The sequence below is a fragment of the Oxyura jamaicensis genome, chromosome 5 (genome assembly GCF_011077185.1).
Source record: "Oxyura jamaicensis isolate SHBP4307 breed ruddy duck chromosome 5, BPBGC_Ojam_1.0, whole genome shotgun sequence".
Taxonomy (NCBI): Eukaryota; Metazoa; Chordata; class Aves; order Anseriformes; family Anatidae; genus Oxyura; species Oxyura jamaicensis.
The window spans coordinates 6,885,359-6,903,539 of NC_048897.1; the positions used below are offsets into that span (position 1 = coordinate 6,885,359).

Below are 18,181 nucleotides of genomic sequence, written 5' to 3' on the forward strand. Positions count from 1 at the left end.
CAGGAGCCTCTGTAATTTCACTGAGGCTGCAAGCCATGCACTGAGCAGAGCAAAGCTGTTTTTTTCGTGCACAGATTCCCAAAGGCAGAGGCAAGGCTCCATTCACATGATAATACTGTGAATTTCTGAGGGAGGTGGCACAGTTGGCACAGTAACACACAGTCACAATTAGAGATCCCACTGGATCCTAACCACAGCCAAGCTGGCTATTCATCTGCTGAGAAGGCAAATGGGTATGCTAGTAAGAAAATCAGGTGTCTGACTACCTCTAAGCACAGTCAGAATATTTTGTAATCACTCAGTTCTGATCATGACCTGCTTTAATAATCTAATAACTCCCAGTCAGCTCTGGGGAATTAGTGTTTCTGGCTGGATTTACTAGTGTTTCCTACTAGGATTTAGGCAACGTTGGATGCTCCATCAGCAAAACCCTTGAGCCAGTAAAAGAATTCTGATCATGCTCACTGACAAAAGAATCCAGTGAAAAGCAGCAGTCAGAAAAAATATATTACAGGAAAGCTTCTTGCAGATTCTAGCTGATGCTCTTTTGGGTCACCAGCAGATTCTGAATAAGCTAGGAAACCTTCACAGTTAAAAGCGTAACTCTTTCAGTTTCAGATGGTCTCACAAGTACTTGGATGGTCTGCTTCCACCTTTCAATGCATGTTAGTGTTGGACGTGCAGCAAAATGGACTCCAGCTAGACAGCTCTTAGAAACACAAGATAATAACAACATAAAACTGTGGCTCTTCTCCACCCAAATCCCCCTATTTTGGTACTTTTAGCCCACTACTATTTATCCGGTGTAATAAATTTGTGAATTTTCATAGGCTTTCACTGATCACCCTTCTCTCTAGCTGCGTACTTAACAGACAGATATTTTTACAGCCACAGTCTGCGTATTGCTGTTTTTAGCAGACTTTGATAATCCTTCCTATTCAGGTCAATCATTATCCTCTTCTAGCTGTTCTCTCATCACTACAGTGTTGAGACAGACACTTCTGAAGTGTTGATTCATGTGCTGTTCACCTGTGCAAGTATGTTGGCAAATACCATAATCCTCTACTAAGCGGTTTTGACCTCTCAGAACCATCGCACGGCACAAAGCCACGAAACCTTCAGACTGCACATCACAGGGAACAGCCTTCATCTGTGCACACCAGGCACCCGATTCCATAAGCCTACAGAATCCAAGCATTTTGGATAGAGCATTGATAAAAATTTCATGTGTGTTGTTGTGCTGCAAGCCATCCAGTTGCATTAATTATTCACCTGGATTTACCTTTGTGCTAGAGCTTTATTAAAGAGATAAAGTTAGTAGCTCCCATACCCACTTTGACTTAATGTTGCATGACATTTGAATAGGTGACCTTTTGACCAAGTTGCCACCAGACTCAGGAGTTCCTTCTTCACTTCTCACGTTATTCTGCAGTTCAGTCCCAGCGCGTGATAAGGCATGCGTGAGGGCAGGTGGCATCAACGGCCAGGAATGTCACAGTCATGGTAGAACAAGTAAGTACATATCAGAAACTCAAAACAGGAGTTAAGATTACACAGGCCACATTGCTCTAAATCTCCAGCTCCATGTGGTTATCAAAAGAAACTTTAATGATACCACATATAAATAGAATTTCACTGAGGTTTGGCTTTCAAGTACTGCCAGCTCTCATGATTTTATCATGAGACTTGAGGTACTTGGCATTTTTCGTAAAGCCACATCTCTTTTTCTGTTTATATTTCTAGCCATCTCAGTTGCAGAATGACTGGAGAACATAAACTGAAAACAACCTAAAGGTTCTAAACACAGAAAACCAAATAAGAGACCTCAGATGTTATTATAACTTCCATTATTCTTCTATTGCTCCCAGGAACTTGGAGGGGCAGACTCGTGATTTTTAAATGCTTGGGGTCTGTGATGGGATTCAGCATTCATTTAACTCCCGGTCCCTTGATTAGCTACTATCCAAGCAATCTGAAGTTAAGGCAATAGCTACATATAACAGCTATGCCTACTCATTTAGTAGAGTCCTTTTATTTATGGCACATCTGATGCCCAAGGAAACCTCTGAATCAAGTTGAAGCAATAGAGAGAAGAATCTGTCAAGTGCTGCAACTCCTCATACATCATCTCATTTTTAGTCAACCCAATGTTTTTTACAATCTTTCACTCCAAGCACTTGAACTTGAAAAACGCTTTAAAAGCATCAAGCTAAATACTGTGTTGAAGCTGTCAGTGATGAGTGGAACAAAACCAATGAAAGACAACTTAAACTGTGCAAGACAATAAAATTCCTGGAGTAGAAGACAGATTCCAGCACAACAGGCATTTGAAAAGCCCTGATTTATTTTTTCCTGGAGCAAGTAATGTGAATCCACTGACAAAGAGGCAATGCACTAAAATTTCAAAAGTTATATTCTGGTAGATGCAACCAGACAATGAGATTGACTACCTGGTGACAGAGTGTACTGTAAATATAATTCTGTCTTAGTACTTTGGCATGAGTAAGAAAAAATCTACTAAACAGCTGTCTTTTTCCTGTTCCAGACCTGCAGAGTTCTCATTTGTGGGAATTTGTAAGAGACCTCCTCCTCTCTCCTGAAGAAAATGGAGGCATTCTGGAATGGGAGGACAGGGGACAAGGCGTTTTTCGGGTTGTTAAATCAGAAGCTCTGGCAAAGATGTGGGGACAAAGGAAGAAGAACGATAGAATGACATATGAAAAATTGAGCAGAGCTCTCCGGTGAGTGAACAGGTGGAAGGGCCCCTCACTTCAGTTGACTTCTACCTTGGCATCCATTTCTCATAACAACCCTGAAAACTCAGGTTGGGCGGATGGGGGTTGGTTACTTTCTTCCTGGTTATTCTATATGTCAGAGATAGCACCCAGTTTACTGTATTTCTAAATAGGATCACAGGACTAAATTTAAACTAGTACAGAGTTGTAACTCTATCGATAGCAGTGTAGCTCTCTAACTCAGCTGAGAATTTAGGCTGTTTGCAAAATGACCCCAAAAAATGACATTTCAAAATGACACATTCCACTCTAGCAGTAACATTGGGAGTTCGTTCTGAACTGTGGCAATCTTACGTAAAAATACAGCCAACCAACCAAAGAAAACACTTCTTTGTATTCCTCTTATTTTTCAAACAGTAGAAGGTATAATCCAAAGCACCTGGGAAAGCTATTGCCTTCTAAAGTCACAAAATACCAGAAATAAAGACTGGGAAGAACACATTGACTCCTGTGCTGCTCTCTGACCATGAAGCCCACATAAAGAACTCCTGTAATCTGAGTTCTACTACTTTCTCCATTGCTTTTGTTTGCTTGTTTTTCCCCTCCAGATATTATTATAAAACAGGCATTTTGGAACGAGTGGACAGAAGGCTGGTATACAAGTTTGGGAAGAATGCCCATGGATGGCAGGAGAACAAGATATGAACTGCCCTGTGCTTCCACCTCGGCACAAAAGACCTCGCAGCCTGAATAGTCCAGCTGCAATGGACACCTGAGAGAGAAGTTGTCCTCTCCCTCTCTCCCCTCTGCCCATCTGGACGAAATCGTTGCAGTCTGCTTCAAGAGACAGGTTACAGCAACAAAAAGAGCACTTGAATTTTGGAGTCAACTTCCCCTCCGTGCTTTCTGCCAAGCACTGTCTCCTAGTAAGCCTTTAGGAATATCTTTACTGCTGAGCAAGTGACCTGCCTGTCTCCCTGTCTCAACCAGTATGATCATTGACCAGTATGAAATTCCTCGCCGTTCTGCTGCAATTTAAAGGAGACTCTTTACAGACATCTCCCAGTTAGGTACTGTATTTCTGAACAATATAAAAAAGTTTCTTTTTCATTTGATAAAAATACTCTTCTGATCCATTCCACTCTGAACCACTGCATTTCTCAGATACACTAGAAATCAATGAGTTGTCCAAAATGAACAATTCAATCCCCTCTACATGCCTGGATTTAGTATGTCCAGTCAACCTAGTTAACAAAGAAATACAACTCAAATCTGAAATATTTATCAAGCAGTTACCTGCTTTAGCTACTAATTCCAGCTGTGCAAAGATACATCATCCATATATACTTGGTGTATTTCTTTTTAATCTAGAAGGAATTCATTGCAGTTATTCTATATTGGTGAGTAGCAACTGATCACAGTATCAGTCCTGCTATTTGGCAGAGCAAATATGATTTTTATAATAAAGAATGCTGAAGGCAAATATTCACTTCTGTATAACACAAGTTCACTATCTACAAACTCTCATGCAGGGAAGCTTGAATTTTCCTGCTATTAACCTTCATGAAGGTGAATTCAAGTCGCTGCTGTATTTGGAAGAAGCAGTTCTGGAAAGGGTACAAGCAGGTTAGTTTTGAAATGCAAATGAATATTTGTGGAGAGGTTTCTATGGAGCTTTTGCCCACGTCTGTACAGAAATAGGATGAATTCTTCAAAGCAGCCCATGACATACAGTTGTACATACACCAACAAAATTAATGTGTGGTGCGTGCCCTCAGCTGCTCCATAGATCAACCCTACAACAAGTAAATTGGTTAGAAAGAAAGGCGGTAGGTATATGAGAATTCAATTGCGGTTTTTGAACATATCATAACTATTCAGTAGTTTTACAGGGATTGTTTCTTCCACATAATGAATTTAAGCAACAACTGTACATCTATCAACCATTCTAGGCTTACCGCAAGTGGCATTCAAGGAATTTCAATGGGGCTTTGGCCTTGCTTTCCAATGGACAGCTCTGTAGCACATTACTCTGCATAATCGCTGTTCACTGTTGAGCTCCTTTGTACATTAACCCTAAGAGTCTTTTTCTTGCAACTCAGAAAAATAAGTTATTGTTTGCAATATGAATTAGGTTTTGTGGCAAGTGTTTAAGGACATAAATTAAGATAGAGGATGGTGATTACTGACTTGAAAGCCTAGATCGTGTCCCGGCTACATCTCTACCCATCAAAGGCTGCAAAATTCAGATTAGAGATGGCTATCACTGAAGCTTCTTCCAGAAGTTATCTGTTTGGAAAGACTCCTCTTCAGTTTTCCAGCCATTTGTTTATTTATATCTCTGTAACAGCAACAGACATTCATGTTGGGAAATAACCCCCACAGGAATACAAACATGGTTTCAAGGGCATACTGTGAAAAATGCTCCAAGTATATTGCAGCTTCCTATTTTGTAATATGGGAGACTGACTTTGCTGAAAGTCATCAGTCACAAAGAAAACAAAGACACAAAACCCCACAAAGAAATATTTCTCAGTCTATGACAAGGCAGAACTGGGAGATGCACACTTTTAAATATATTTTACTACCTAAATTACACCATTATTAAAGAACAAATATTCAGTTTAGGCTGCTAATAAAAGTCAAATATTCAGAGTTTTGAAAACCAGCAGGAATTACCTGTTGTTTCCTAGTTCTATCATGTTCTGCCACCATCACTGACAAAAAACATCCAGGTGGCCCTGACTTTTACCACACCTGTGCCACATCAAAAGGGACATCAGCAAATCACAAGGCCCCAACACAGTTATGCAGATTTACTGAATATGTGTTCTTATAATGTGAACGACTGTAAATTATCTACTTCTGGATTTGTATAGCTTTCTGCCAACTGCAATTTGTTAACAATGTGAATGAAATATTTAATACACAAGACCCATGGCTTTCTTCCATTTGTGTTTCCCAAACTCGTATCAGGCAGACCCAGAACACCTTTGGATGTTTATAAACCAGTATTTATGAGCCAGTAACAGAAACATTTCTACAGCCCTTCCTTTGGTGCTTTTGTATTTCTAGTAACGGCTTGATTTAAAGAGAAAAGCTGCACTCACAGATGATGTCATTCATGACCCATGCAGGCTCTGAAGCATATGCACAAAACAGCTTCTTCATGGCACATGCTGGAGGCTAACACACACCTCTGGGTTAACAGTACTATAAGCCTACAAGAAGGATGCCAGAGGGAACGAAAGTCAACCTTTAAGCCAGGACACAGCAAGACTCAGGGCTGAGGGCTCCAACAGCTCTGCATGGTGGCAGGGCCTGGCAGCTTAGGCCTGTCCCACCTCTCCCACCTGTCTGGGCCAGGGCAGCCCCAGCCTTGGGCACCAGGCATCTCCCTGGGGCCAGGCCAGGGGTTAGACACAGCCCCAGATGGCTGGGCAGTGCGATGGGGACAGGGACAGCCAAGACTTGGCTATCGGTGGGGCCCTGGGCACTGCCAGCGTGAAGGGAGGCGGAACAGGGTCAGTCAGGCCTAGAATACCCTCAGGGCCCTCATAGTACAACACTGTTGAAAACCTTATTATGACTGACTCTTCTTTCACAGTATGAATGAAAGTACAGAGGACATGCTAACACTAATCAGACCAGTTTTCACAAAATTTAATCCCTCATCTCAGTCTCTTCCCCAAGTGCCCCATCTGGGCAGTGCAGCCCAGAACGCTTTCCCCCGTCCATGAGGGAAACATGGCCACCATCACACAGAAACCAGTGCCTCAGAGCCTCCCTCCTGCCTGCCCTCAGCCACCACACAGACATGGCCAACACCGCAGAAGGCTATTTCAGATACTGTTAGCCATGAGGCTGAGCACACAGCCTAGAACTCTTTTTTATTATTTATTTTGTAAAAAGAAAGAAAATCTACTCCCTGTGGCCTGTTTAAGCATGGTTTAAGAATGTGTTAAGAAAGTCTGAAAGTCTTAAAAAGACTACTGCAAATTGTTAGTGTTGTGACTCTGATGGTGCTGACATAATTTATTCCAACTATGTGTGTAATTTCAGCCAGGAACAAAAGTTGTTCAGCTGTTCCCCCATGCTCATGAATGCAGTGTATAATCAAACACCAAAGCAACTTAATACAATCCTCCTGAAGCAGGTAACACATTTATTTCTAAGACTAAAGCAGGGTAAAAAAGATACAACTTTATTTCTTATACGCTGCCTTCTTGTGCCACTGAAGCATCTATGCATGATACAATAAAGATCCTTAATGTCTCTAAAAGTAGAAACTGTTCAGTTATTAACATTAAAGTGCAAATTCAAGTGTCAATGTTTTAAATCTCAAAACAGATTTCAAAACCAATTTTATTCAGAAAAAAAAGGCTGTTGATGTAGCCTACCTAGACTTCAGCAGGGCCTTTGACATGGTCTCCCATAGTATTCTCCTGGAGAAGCTGGTAGACCATAGCTTGGACAGGCACACTCTTTGCTGAGTTAAAAATTGGCTGGACAGCCAGGCCCAGAGAGTGGTGGTGAAGGGAGTGAAATCCAGCTGGTGGCCGGTCACCGGTGGTGTTCCCCAGGGTCAGTGCTGGGGCCCCTCCTCTTTAATATCTTTATTGATGATTTGGATGAGGGAATTGAGTGCACCCTCAGTAAGTTTGCAGACAATACCAAGTTGGAGGGAAGTGTCGATCTGCCAGAGGGTAGGAAGGCCCTGCACAGGGACCTCAGTTTTGGGCCCCTCAGTACCAGAAGGACATCAAGGCCCAGAGAAGGGCTACAAAGCTAGTGAAGGGCCTGGAACACAAGTCCTGTGAGGAGCAGAGGAGGGAACTGGGGTTGTTTAGTCTTGTGATAGGACTAGAGGGAACGGCCTCAAGTTGCTCCAGTGGAGGTCTCCTAATTTCCACCTTGAACATTTCATCTCAGAAAGAGTAGCGAGGCTTTGGAACATTTTCCCAAGGATGTGGTGGAGTCTCGATCGCCAGGGGTGTTCAAGGAATGGCTGGACCTGATGCTTCGGGACATGATTTAGTGGATGACAGTGGTAGTAGGGTGATGGTTGGACCAGATGATATTGGAGGTCTTTTCCAACCTTAATGATCATTATTAAGGCTCTGAGCCAAAAAATACACCAACTTTTACATCCTGATTCCCACTTAGTACTATCCTAAGCTGTCAAAAAGCACAGAGATCTGTAAGGGAGGCACAAGCACTGCACAGGCTTATGGTGTCTTCAGAAGCATGTAATTTTGCAGCACACTGTCTTTGCCATTTGGAATTCTCTCTTACAAAGTATCATCTAAGCTGAATCACAGCTTTTCAAGGAAAATCCTGGCCCCAGAATACCACTCTTAGTGACATCTGTGTTCAACCTGCATTGTGCCAGATTTAAGCAAAAAATTGAACCCATGTCAGCCCTTCCACATGCCAGAAAAACGCTTTAGCCTATTTCAGCAATAAATGATAAAGATTTCACTAATTGAAGCAATGACTTCAAGCTGATTATGCCTCTAGACAACACATAAATAAGAGGGCAATTCTATCATTCAGGCATGATGATCCCCATCACTACTTGCCTCTAACACAGTGGAAATATGGAGGCCAAGGACTTTGTTACGAACTGCAGCACCGACCAACACTAATTGGAAAAATCTCAACTCTCAGAGCCTGTTCTGTAAAATGCTGCCAAGACTTAACAAATAGAGACCTGGTTCTTACTCAGCAACTTTGTCACAAATAGAAATAACATGCATTGCATATTACTGCTTCAAGCTTGAAAAAGAATTAGACTACTGCTCCATGCAGTAATGTCTTTGAAGATTCAGTCTATAAGCTTGGCATACAGCAAGTCTGAGCAGCCTGATCTTGAACAACATTCTTTGAAAGGTTTAACCTTTCTCCTGGAGGCACGAGGTACAAAACGTGCACATGCGCTAATTGCATCACAAGATCCAGTGAAATCCTCTCCAAACTGAGCTACAGAATTAGAAAGGATTTTGTTGAACGTTTCTTAATACATTTTCCACACAACTTCTCATTAAATACAAAGTAAAAATTTAACTACAATATTATTCTGTCTTTTGATCTATTTTTAGTAAGCAGGCATATAACCTAATTACAGTATTCTGCATATGTGTTGTCACTTCCCAGAATATAAAACTGGGAAAAATCTTTTTTTTATTTTAAACCAAGATTTAATTTGGACTGAATATTGAAGTTGGAGTGACATTCTCACACTGACAATTTGCCAAAGACCACCCTCTTCTTATTTAAAGAACACATTAAAATCACTAAAAGAAAAAGTCTTAGCAAAGTAGGTTGCTTATCCAGTGAAAATCCTGTAAGGGATAATTTTCCTTCACCCTGAGGTGACTTTTTCAGCACTATTTATACCAAAGAGCTTGCATACAGGTGCTGTCGTCAGGCAAATATTAGAAGAATTTTTATCTGAAATGGTAAGACAAATTAGTAGGGGAACAGACAGGAATTTATCAGCTCCAGACACACACACAGTTGTTCTCACATCCCAAACCCTCCAAGCTATACAGTAGATCCAATGAAGGAGAGGGGTGATGAGCTTCATGCTAGTCCAGCTAACCAGATTATCAGGCCAAAAGTAGGTTCAAGCCTTGACTTTCTTTGCATCTTTGAAGCAAGACAAGCTGACATTTGCACAAATATTTGCATGGCAAGGAGAAGGAGAAAACGAAGAAGGATAAAAACTTTTTTTCCTCAGCAATGCTCTCCCACTGAGCTTCATATTGCTGACGTATGTCTCCAGGACTAAATTCACTCATCCCTCCCTGTTACAGATAACCTCCTCTGTACAGATAACCCACGTCTGCTGTTGAAATGGCACTTGTGATCACAGCTTCCATGCTCTTCACCCCAGTGGGCTTTTTGTAAGACGTTCTTATAGGGTCCTGAAGCTCAGCCAATTATTCTCTCATCCGTGGGAAAGCAGGAACACAAAACAAGAACAGTAAGTCTTAGTAGTACAGAAGAGCATCCACATCTTGTCTTCAAACATGCAGCATCTACAGATTGCTTTGGAAGTCTCCAGGCCATTCAATGCATTTCCAGATTTGTGAAGAAGCTATTTTGCCATCTATACACATTTAAAAAAAAGTCAGTGTTTACCTCTAGTACATTCTTACAGCACAAAGTGCAGCTCCTGGGTTACATGTATGAGCGAGGTACAGCGCAACAACCATCATGACATCAGAAATGAAGAACTCTTTACATAAAACCATTCTGTGATTCTGTAAAACTGAAACTGGGCAATATAACCATATTCTGAGTTGTTTTGCATCACACTGAAACATTCCTTACATTAAAAGGATACATAAATCCATCTTATTTTCAGTTTATTCTTGTATTCCAGTAGGACCACTTGCGCATAAATGTGCAATTCCTCTTTTCAAGTTTCTACTAGGTATTAAAAAACATTGCCGACTTGCGATACTGGGATATTCCAGCAGAGGCCACAATTGAGCTAAAACAGCCATGTACTAGGCAAAACGGGTCTCAACCAAAACTCCAGTATCTTGAACATTTTTCACACGTGTTCCTACTTGGAATTATTTCTTCCTTCAGTTTGAAAGACCGTTATTTGCTGTGAATAAAATATAATAAATGGAAACAAATTAAAGTAATTCTTGTTAAATTTTACCATTAGGAAAAACTTTTCCATGTGTCATTTCTCAGAACAGTTTTTTTTTGTTTGTTTGCTTGTTTGTTTTTGGGTAAGTGAAGCTTCACAAGTAACTTATTGTGTTTTGCTTTTACTCCAAAGCTCTTCTGAATGACTGTAAATTGCAGGAGTTTTTTTCCAGCAGTTGCACTTTTCACCCGTAGCACAAGAGGGTACTCTCCACACCAGGTTTGTGGAGACAACTTATATGCAACCAGCACTTCCATAATAGCTGTACCAGCATGTAAAAAATGCCCTGTAATGCCTGTCTTTGCATTTTATATGTTCAAAAATCTTATGACTAGCAGTAGGCCGCACATTGCTGTTTATACTTTAGTCACCTAGATACCTATGTGAAAAGTCTTCCACCGTTGGTACTTAATCTTGAAGAAAGCAGGTAAAAGTGCAAAGTTAGAGTTGTTTATGCAAGTTTGGTTTGCAAGAATAAGTCATGTGAGGCAGAGCTCTTGCTCCAGAATACAGCCTAGCTACTTTTTAATTTGGATTCAAACAAAGCTGAGGCAGCCGTTTGGTCTCAAGCACTGGACATACGGAGTGCAAGAGGGCAGGATCCAAACTCAAGGTTTTAAGTGAGCAACGGACTTGCACGTCAACATCAAGCATAAGGCAGCTTTGAGAGTGCAATAGTGAACTTTATTGCCTGAGCAGAGGTGGATTGCGGCTCTACCAGTCAGAAGGTGAAGGCAGAGAAAGAAACTAATCTAGGTACTTTGAGTCCACTCTTAAGAGGAGCCAGTCTTCTCAGGAGTCAGTAAGAGAGTATGTCCATTACAAGTACATCCTCAGACCCTGAAAGATAAGGCTAGCTTTTGGAAGAGGGACCTTGTGAATGAAATACTCATTTGAATATTGGCCATTAAAGCCACTGGCTTACAATGTAAGTTGAGAGGTTAATAAAGAAAATCTCACGTGGTAAAAAGATACAAGAATACATGAAGGCCTCTGATTAGATAATGAATGGACTTTGTAGTGTTTGTATAATGATTGCCTGAATTATATACTTCAGGCTAAGCAATATTCAGAACTGACTTTTACTTGAAAACCTTCAACCCAGTACAGTCAGCCAGAACCTAGGAGATTTGTTATTAATTAAACTATTTTCTGTTCTCGAAAGTGTGCAATCATGTTTAGAGGTTAATAGCACAAAGTACAATTCCAGAACCATGGGAGTAAAAGTGATTTCTGAAAACTGGGAGGCTGAAAACTGGGAGGAAAGAATGAAACAGGACTCAAAATGCCACCACTTTTAAATCACTCAAACCATTATTCATAGAAACACACCTTAAGAAGATAGTAGTAGTCATCACCATTGTTTTGAATAGCCTGTTAAAATCACTTGAAGTAATCTTTTTAAAAGTCTTCTTTAGGTAGATAACATCTGACTTTGTAGAATGGCATTTGGTTTTGTACCCTGCAATAGTGCTTGGTTCTAGTGCAATTAACAGTCAGCACCCCAGCAAAGTTACAATAAGAAAAATGAGCTGCAAGTGCTTCCATTAGGTGAAGACCACTTGCACAGAACAGTATGGACTGTTGAGAAAGACTGGTATGGAGGGCTGTGGAATAAAGCCTAAGCAGTATGGATCAACGCCAGAGAAAACACGAGGAGCTGCCAAACTTTTCTGCAGCTATCTTTTATCAATCTTATCAGTACTTTTAAATAGCATATAACACAGGTTTGGATGAAAGGCTGTCTGTATTACCTCAGCAAAATATTTAATAGCTTGGTGAGATTTTACACAAGATAATCACTGTGAGGGCCAAAGAAGGAAAACATACATATTACAGTTATGCAACCCAACAGAAAAGCATAAAATGAATCAAGTAAAAAAAGTTATGGTACATGAAAAAACAGAATGGAAGTGAAATCAGCACCACCACTAGACTATCTCCTCTAAATGTCTGAAGAACAATGGAAATACAGTATAGTCAATGGACATCCTAAAATATATAGCCTTTATTCCAGCTGCTTTGAAATTCAAGTTTTATTATTTTTCAGTAGTCATATATTGAAACAGGAATTCTAGGACAGAATTCCCACTGGAAATAATATTGAAAATTTGAATTTAAAGTGAAGTATTTTTCTATAAGTTTTCTCTGAAAAATCATATATTTTAAGAAATGCCAGTGTTAGTGACAAACTCCACTTTATATATAGCACCTCAGATCAATAGTTAGAAAATAGTGAAATAAGTAAATTCAGTGTCTTGTGTTGTAACACTGAATAGTAAATAGCAAGCCTGAGAGCAAAAAGCTGCTTCTATTGAAATACTGACAGATCTTAGCCAAAGTTAAGGAAGTTTCACCACTTGGGAGATAGTACTTTCATTCCTCATTCTTTATAAACTTGAACATCTATACCAGTCAGATGTATAACCACTAAAAATAGCTTATAATTTATTTTAGACCTCAAGAAAGAAGGAAGCATTTAAGAAATAAACACTGTCAAAAGCACCTTTGACCACACAATAATATGCAATAAGTAAAGCAGTGAAAATGGCTATACATTTCTTCATTCTCTTTTCCAACTTCCCTCCACAAAGTTTGGAACATTGACAAAAACCTGTGTGCAGTGTGAGAGCGCTATGATTAGGTAGAGCTATGTGGCTATGTGGTTTAAGTTTAATATGTGCCAAGTTTGATTTTTCCTTCATCTCAGGCTACATAAATAGGAACACCAGACTTACCACCTTATTTAACTGTGTTTAACAAAGATCACAAGAAAAAATGCAAGCAAGGCAAAATACGTTAGACTTCTGTTAAAGGTTACACCTTTAGGCAGAACAACAATTGGGCAATTTAGAGCAGCACTGGTTTGGCCAGCTCACTTGCTGGAGTCTAGCACCTGCTACTTGAGCAGAGCCAGTAGGGAACAGGTCATACAGACCTCTGCCCAGACAGAGGGTTAGTCATGCTGCATTTGGGCAGACATCCACTAAAGGAGTCAAAAGATGTTTGATCAAACAGCCAACTACTGTGCTTGGTTTCCTTTGATCTGTTATGTAAAGACAATGTTAAGGTGAAGAAACAAAATGTTTGTGTTTTTACTTTACTGAGGAATCAAGGCTGGATATGATCTAGGAGGATGAAGTAACTGCTGTGGACTGAATAAGACAAGCTGAGGGGAAGTGAGAGACTAGCATTTGGGTTCAGGTCTTCTGGTGGTTTTTCCTCTAGACACCCTCACACAGTCTTTTACAACAGTACAGTCCAAATAAATACAAGGTTAGTCAGCTTCCACAAGAACTCAGTTACTCTCATTCACACATTTTCAGTGGCCATTCCTGACAGCCACTACTCTATCAGAAACTGCAGCTGAGACATAGACATCAAGTTGATAAAGTGCACAGCTCCCACCCCTAGCACAGAGCCAGGGAAATGCCTTAAGGCACACTACATCTCCATTCTATTTGGTAGTGTTGCAACTTAGCCTGTAAACACCACCTTCCATCACTTTTATTCCTCAGTGACTCTCACAATATACATGCACAAGGTCAAATAGATTCCTGAGAATTAAGCGCAGAAAACAGAAAAAGGAACAATTATTCCCCAGCCATTTGTTCGTAGAAGAGCATATCCACCTGTGTCAATACTGTTGACTCAGAATTGTCTAACAATGAGAGTTACTGTCAAGGTTTATTGCACTAAAAATCAAAAGAATTCCCAGCATGGGAAAAATCTGTTTAAAATTTAAGATGTTGACATCTGAGAGGTTCCATTATAGTTTTACAGTATTTGAATTGAAACTTTGGATCCTTTGAATTGAAACCTTGGATCCAATTTTGACTCCAGTAATTAGGTAAGATACATTTCATAATCTTGTACTGATTTAAATGAGATGGAATAAGATTAAAGTGAACATTTCAGGGTTTAAGAAATTATCAAACTACTGTGTGCAAGTTCCTCTGAGAAAAGTGTGAAGTATGTGAAGTAACCTGTGCCTAATGTTTTGTTACACAGTAATGCACTGTCCCTTAAAACAGGTCAGGCTAAAATACAGCTATTTTGCTCTGGCAAGTAGGATGTAAAAGAATACTTAGCTGGTTTTTTTTGTTTTGTTTTTTGTTTTTCAAAAAGTGGAAAAAAATAGTTTACCAGGCCTCTGTATGTGACTGAAAATAAGCTTTACCACAGCTCCTGAAGGCCTGTTTACTCTCAGAACACAACACAGCTAGATTTCCAACTGTACTGTAGTTGAAGCTCGACTGGGTGGAACTTCACCATGGGTGGAACTTTACCATGACAAAGTTCAAGCTTTTATCTTACTAAGTCACATGGGCTCTACACAGCAAGCCAGACTGTAAAAGTGTCATCGCCAGTGACTTAAGTATCAAGCTCCTTCACTTGCTATTTTTACACCACTGCTTCATAGTCTGAAAGGTAACCAAAGCTAAACAATGCAAATATACAGTCCTTTGCACACACAGGGCTTTTTTTGTAATCTACTCTACACAATCAATACATGATCCACCCCTACAACTGAATTCATCCTGAGCCGAGCAAGAGGAGGACATCAGAACTTCTCACGCGAGAAGTTTTCAGAGGAAAAGTACATTGGTATTTTCCTAATAGTACATAAAAGAAAGGGACTGTGACACATGCTTTGCCAGTACCTTTAGCAGCTATTTGTAAGATCACAGTAAAGCACAGATTATAAAGGTCTAATTCCGATTGTGGATCAAAGAGCTAAGTGGGAATCTACCAATTACTGAGACAAACCATGTATTTGGCAAAGCTGCTTTAGTTTTGTTTATCATCATTAAAATGGAGCTCTGCATCTTTTCCCAGTTCTGTCCAAAATGACTGTAAGCAATTGCTTAAGTTACATCCTCTGTGCCAGTTGAGTCAAGCTATGCTTGAGTACAGCTTTGTGTCACGACCTGTGTCATCACCACACAATTGTCAGCTCAAATTAACTCCAACTGGATTCTGGAATACTGCCAAGAAGAAAGGTCAAACTTTACCAGAGACAGCATGTCTTCACGTGGTCTAGTATCAACAAGCGGTAAGAATATGCAGCATATCACTACTGATCCACTTCTGCAGTATTATTTTGACATCCCCAACCCTACAGCAAACAAAACAAAAAAGTGCAGAAAGGTTCTATTTGAGGTGAGGGTGTAAGTGCCTTTAAAACTTCCAGAATTAAGGTACAGTAAGACTTAAATATGAACTTTACTTACTTGCACTGGTGTTCTGTGACACAGACCATATAGTACATGTATATCCAAATCAGCCTCATTGAGTAGCTAGAACTGGGAAATACAGTCACAGGACACATCTGTCTTCTCCTCAAACAGAAGCCAGCCCACAGACAGAATGAAGACCAAATAATTAGGAGAAATGACAGAAGTTTGAGTTAAATTCTTTTGCATTTCAAATGTTTATTAAAATAAAACATTGAGAATGTTGCTTTTCTTTTTACAATGATGGTTACTGTTGATACTTCAGTTAAAAGCTTATTATTAGTGGAAAAAAATCTGTAGCACCTTCCCCCTTCCCCAGCACCCAAGTAAAGTAGGCTGTAAAGGCCTGGTTTTAACACAATGAATGCATTTTTCATGACTAAGTGTTCATTGTCTGAAATTCCTATCTGTTGATAAAGAAGTAGCTCTTAACACACCTGAAAATACATCTTGTAAGAATGCCAGACCTGTTAAGTGAATTCCCAAGCAATGTGCATCTTTGAAGTTTTCCTCACAGCAAACTTCCAAATTAAGCTATTTAAGGTCTCAAAGCTAGTATTATTATTACAACCTTTTAACCAATGCAAACTGTAAAACAGTTAAGTACCTGGAGATCCATCTCTAACAGATCTATTTCATTGTTTGCAGTCAAAATGTTTTCTTGACATCATGAACTGAGGCCCATAACAACTAAGAGGTAGATGTTCCTTTACATTCCTTCTCACCCAGCAATTACTTGCAGATAATAATAAAACAGTTTAAGAAGATAGATTAATGGAACCCAAACTCAGAATATACTCAGGCACTCACAGATGAATTGTGGGTTTAAGCGTTCAAACAGCTTTTTTCTCCAAGATAAGTATACATACAGCATTATCTGGCAATTCAACACAATTGATTTTATGAATGCTAAGTCATGGTTACCTACACACTGCTTAGCAGACAGTTTGCATGAATGGCTTTCACCGTTGACATGACACCATTGACAATGAGCTAGCTGGTTCAAGAAAGGAATTCAGGTCTCAATTTTTGCAGTGAACTTGAGGCAAAAACTATCTGATCAAAACCTACCTTACACTTCTCCATATACTCGCTCATCTCTTGCTACAGCCTACTTCAACAATTGCATTATGCAATAGTGGAATCTATGTTCTTTGACAAGTCCCAACGCTTCAGAAAAGGAAGACAGTCCAGGAATAGAAGGGAAAAGACCCATGAGAAGATATACTCCTGAAGAAGCTTCAGTTTTCAAAACATATATTTCAAATTCCTTGTACCATTATTACAGATGTACATGTAAAAAAAAATAATTGGAAGAGGTTGAGCAATTCTAACACATAAATTTTATTGCAACAACCTACCATACAAGTAGGTGATTTTACTAGAGCAAAACATCAAGTCAAAACACAAGTGTGATTGTGTCAAGTCACGTAAACACTCTTAATTCTCATAATACATAGCCATAAATTGATTTTATTACATTGTTTACTTGAAAAATACCATTTTATCCTTCCAGTGTTGCCTAAGCCCCCTTTTGAAAAAAGGTTTTACTTCATAATACCTGTCATGATCAGCTTATAAGGACAAAGCAGTCAGTCTTAAGTGCAACTACACCATTTGAATTAAAACAAAAGGCAGCTGCAGAAGGTACATACTAACTGCCTAACTTATTCTATATCATTTCAATATTACTGCAGAAGATGTTTCCTCATTCTTCCTCTTCACCTAGCGGTTAGTGTTGCTCTGACTTGACAGTATTCAAGTTTCTTCAGCCTAGCCTCTACTCTACTGGTACAATTTACAGTAGAATTAATTACTGATACTTGTCCAGATAACCTTTACCTGCCTGTGTCAGTAAAATTAAAAATAGTGTTTGTGTTAAACATTCTATTAAAACCTCCACAAATCCTGTGTCACAATGTCCTTTCTACCAGATGGTCAGTATGTGTATTTAGCCATTATTTTGTAAATATTACCTTACAGCATGCAGTGAGGCACAATGAGGTACACTGTTCCTTGCCCATAAAGCAAAAAGTAGAGGCTTGGGGGGAGGGAAGCAAGCAACTGCAATAAGAGCATCGCAAAACCAAACTTTTGGGTAATATACATATGGAAGAACAAAAAGCTGCCAGTACAGATATTTAAGAGGAAACATGGAATCCTTGAGGCACATTTCAAGTGCTTTATTTCAATGCTGCATACTTTACTGAACTATTAATAACTCACCTTCAATAGAATTTGTGAACTGTGAAAAACTGATGACCTTATGACGGTTTTGTAAATAGCAAGTTAAGATTTTAAATGAAAAATAACAGAAGATTAATTAGCAATTAGAAGCTTAAGAAAGGCATCGTGAACAAAACTCACATTATAGTAGGAAAGCAGCTTTTTCCCATTCATATGGTACATGGTCCCAGGCACTGCTGTATCAGAGATTTGAGCAGCACTCTTCTGAAGACTTAGCAAGTTTTAAACAAAGTTCGGAACATGAGTTTTGCCATGCTAAAGCTGAACAGAAGAAATTAAGTCACTGCCACTCC

General features: G+C 39.6%; 1 protein-coding gene across 1 annotated transcript in view; it reads left to right on the forward strand.

Moving 5' to 3' along the window:
- ELF5 (E74 like ETS transcription factor 5) overlaps nt 1-4,024 on the forward strand; it is a 39,863-nt gene extending 35,839 nt beyond the window's left edge. The window contains exons 6-8 of the mRNA XM_035328761.1: nt 1,366-1,512; nt 2,546-2,741; nt 3,344-4,024. Coding sequence (XP_035184652.1) covers nt 1,366-1,512; nt 2,546-2,741; nt 3,344-3,440 — 440 coding nt within the window. The 3' untranslated portion in view covers nt 3,441-4,024. The remainder of the gene's footprint in view (nt 1-1,365; nt 1,513-2,545; nt 2,742-3,343) is intronic.
- Nucleotides 4,025-18,181: the final 14,157 nt, after the last annotated feature.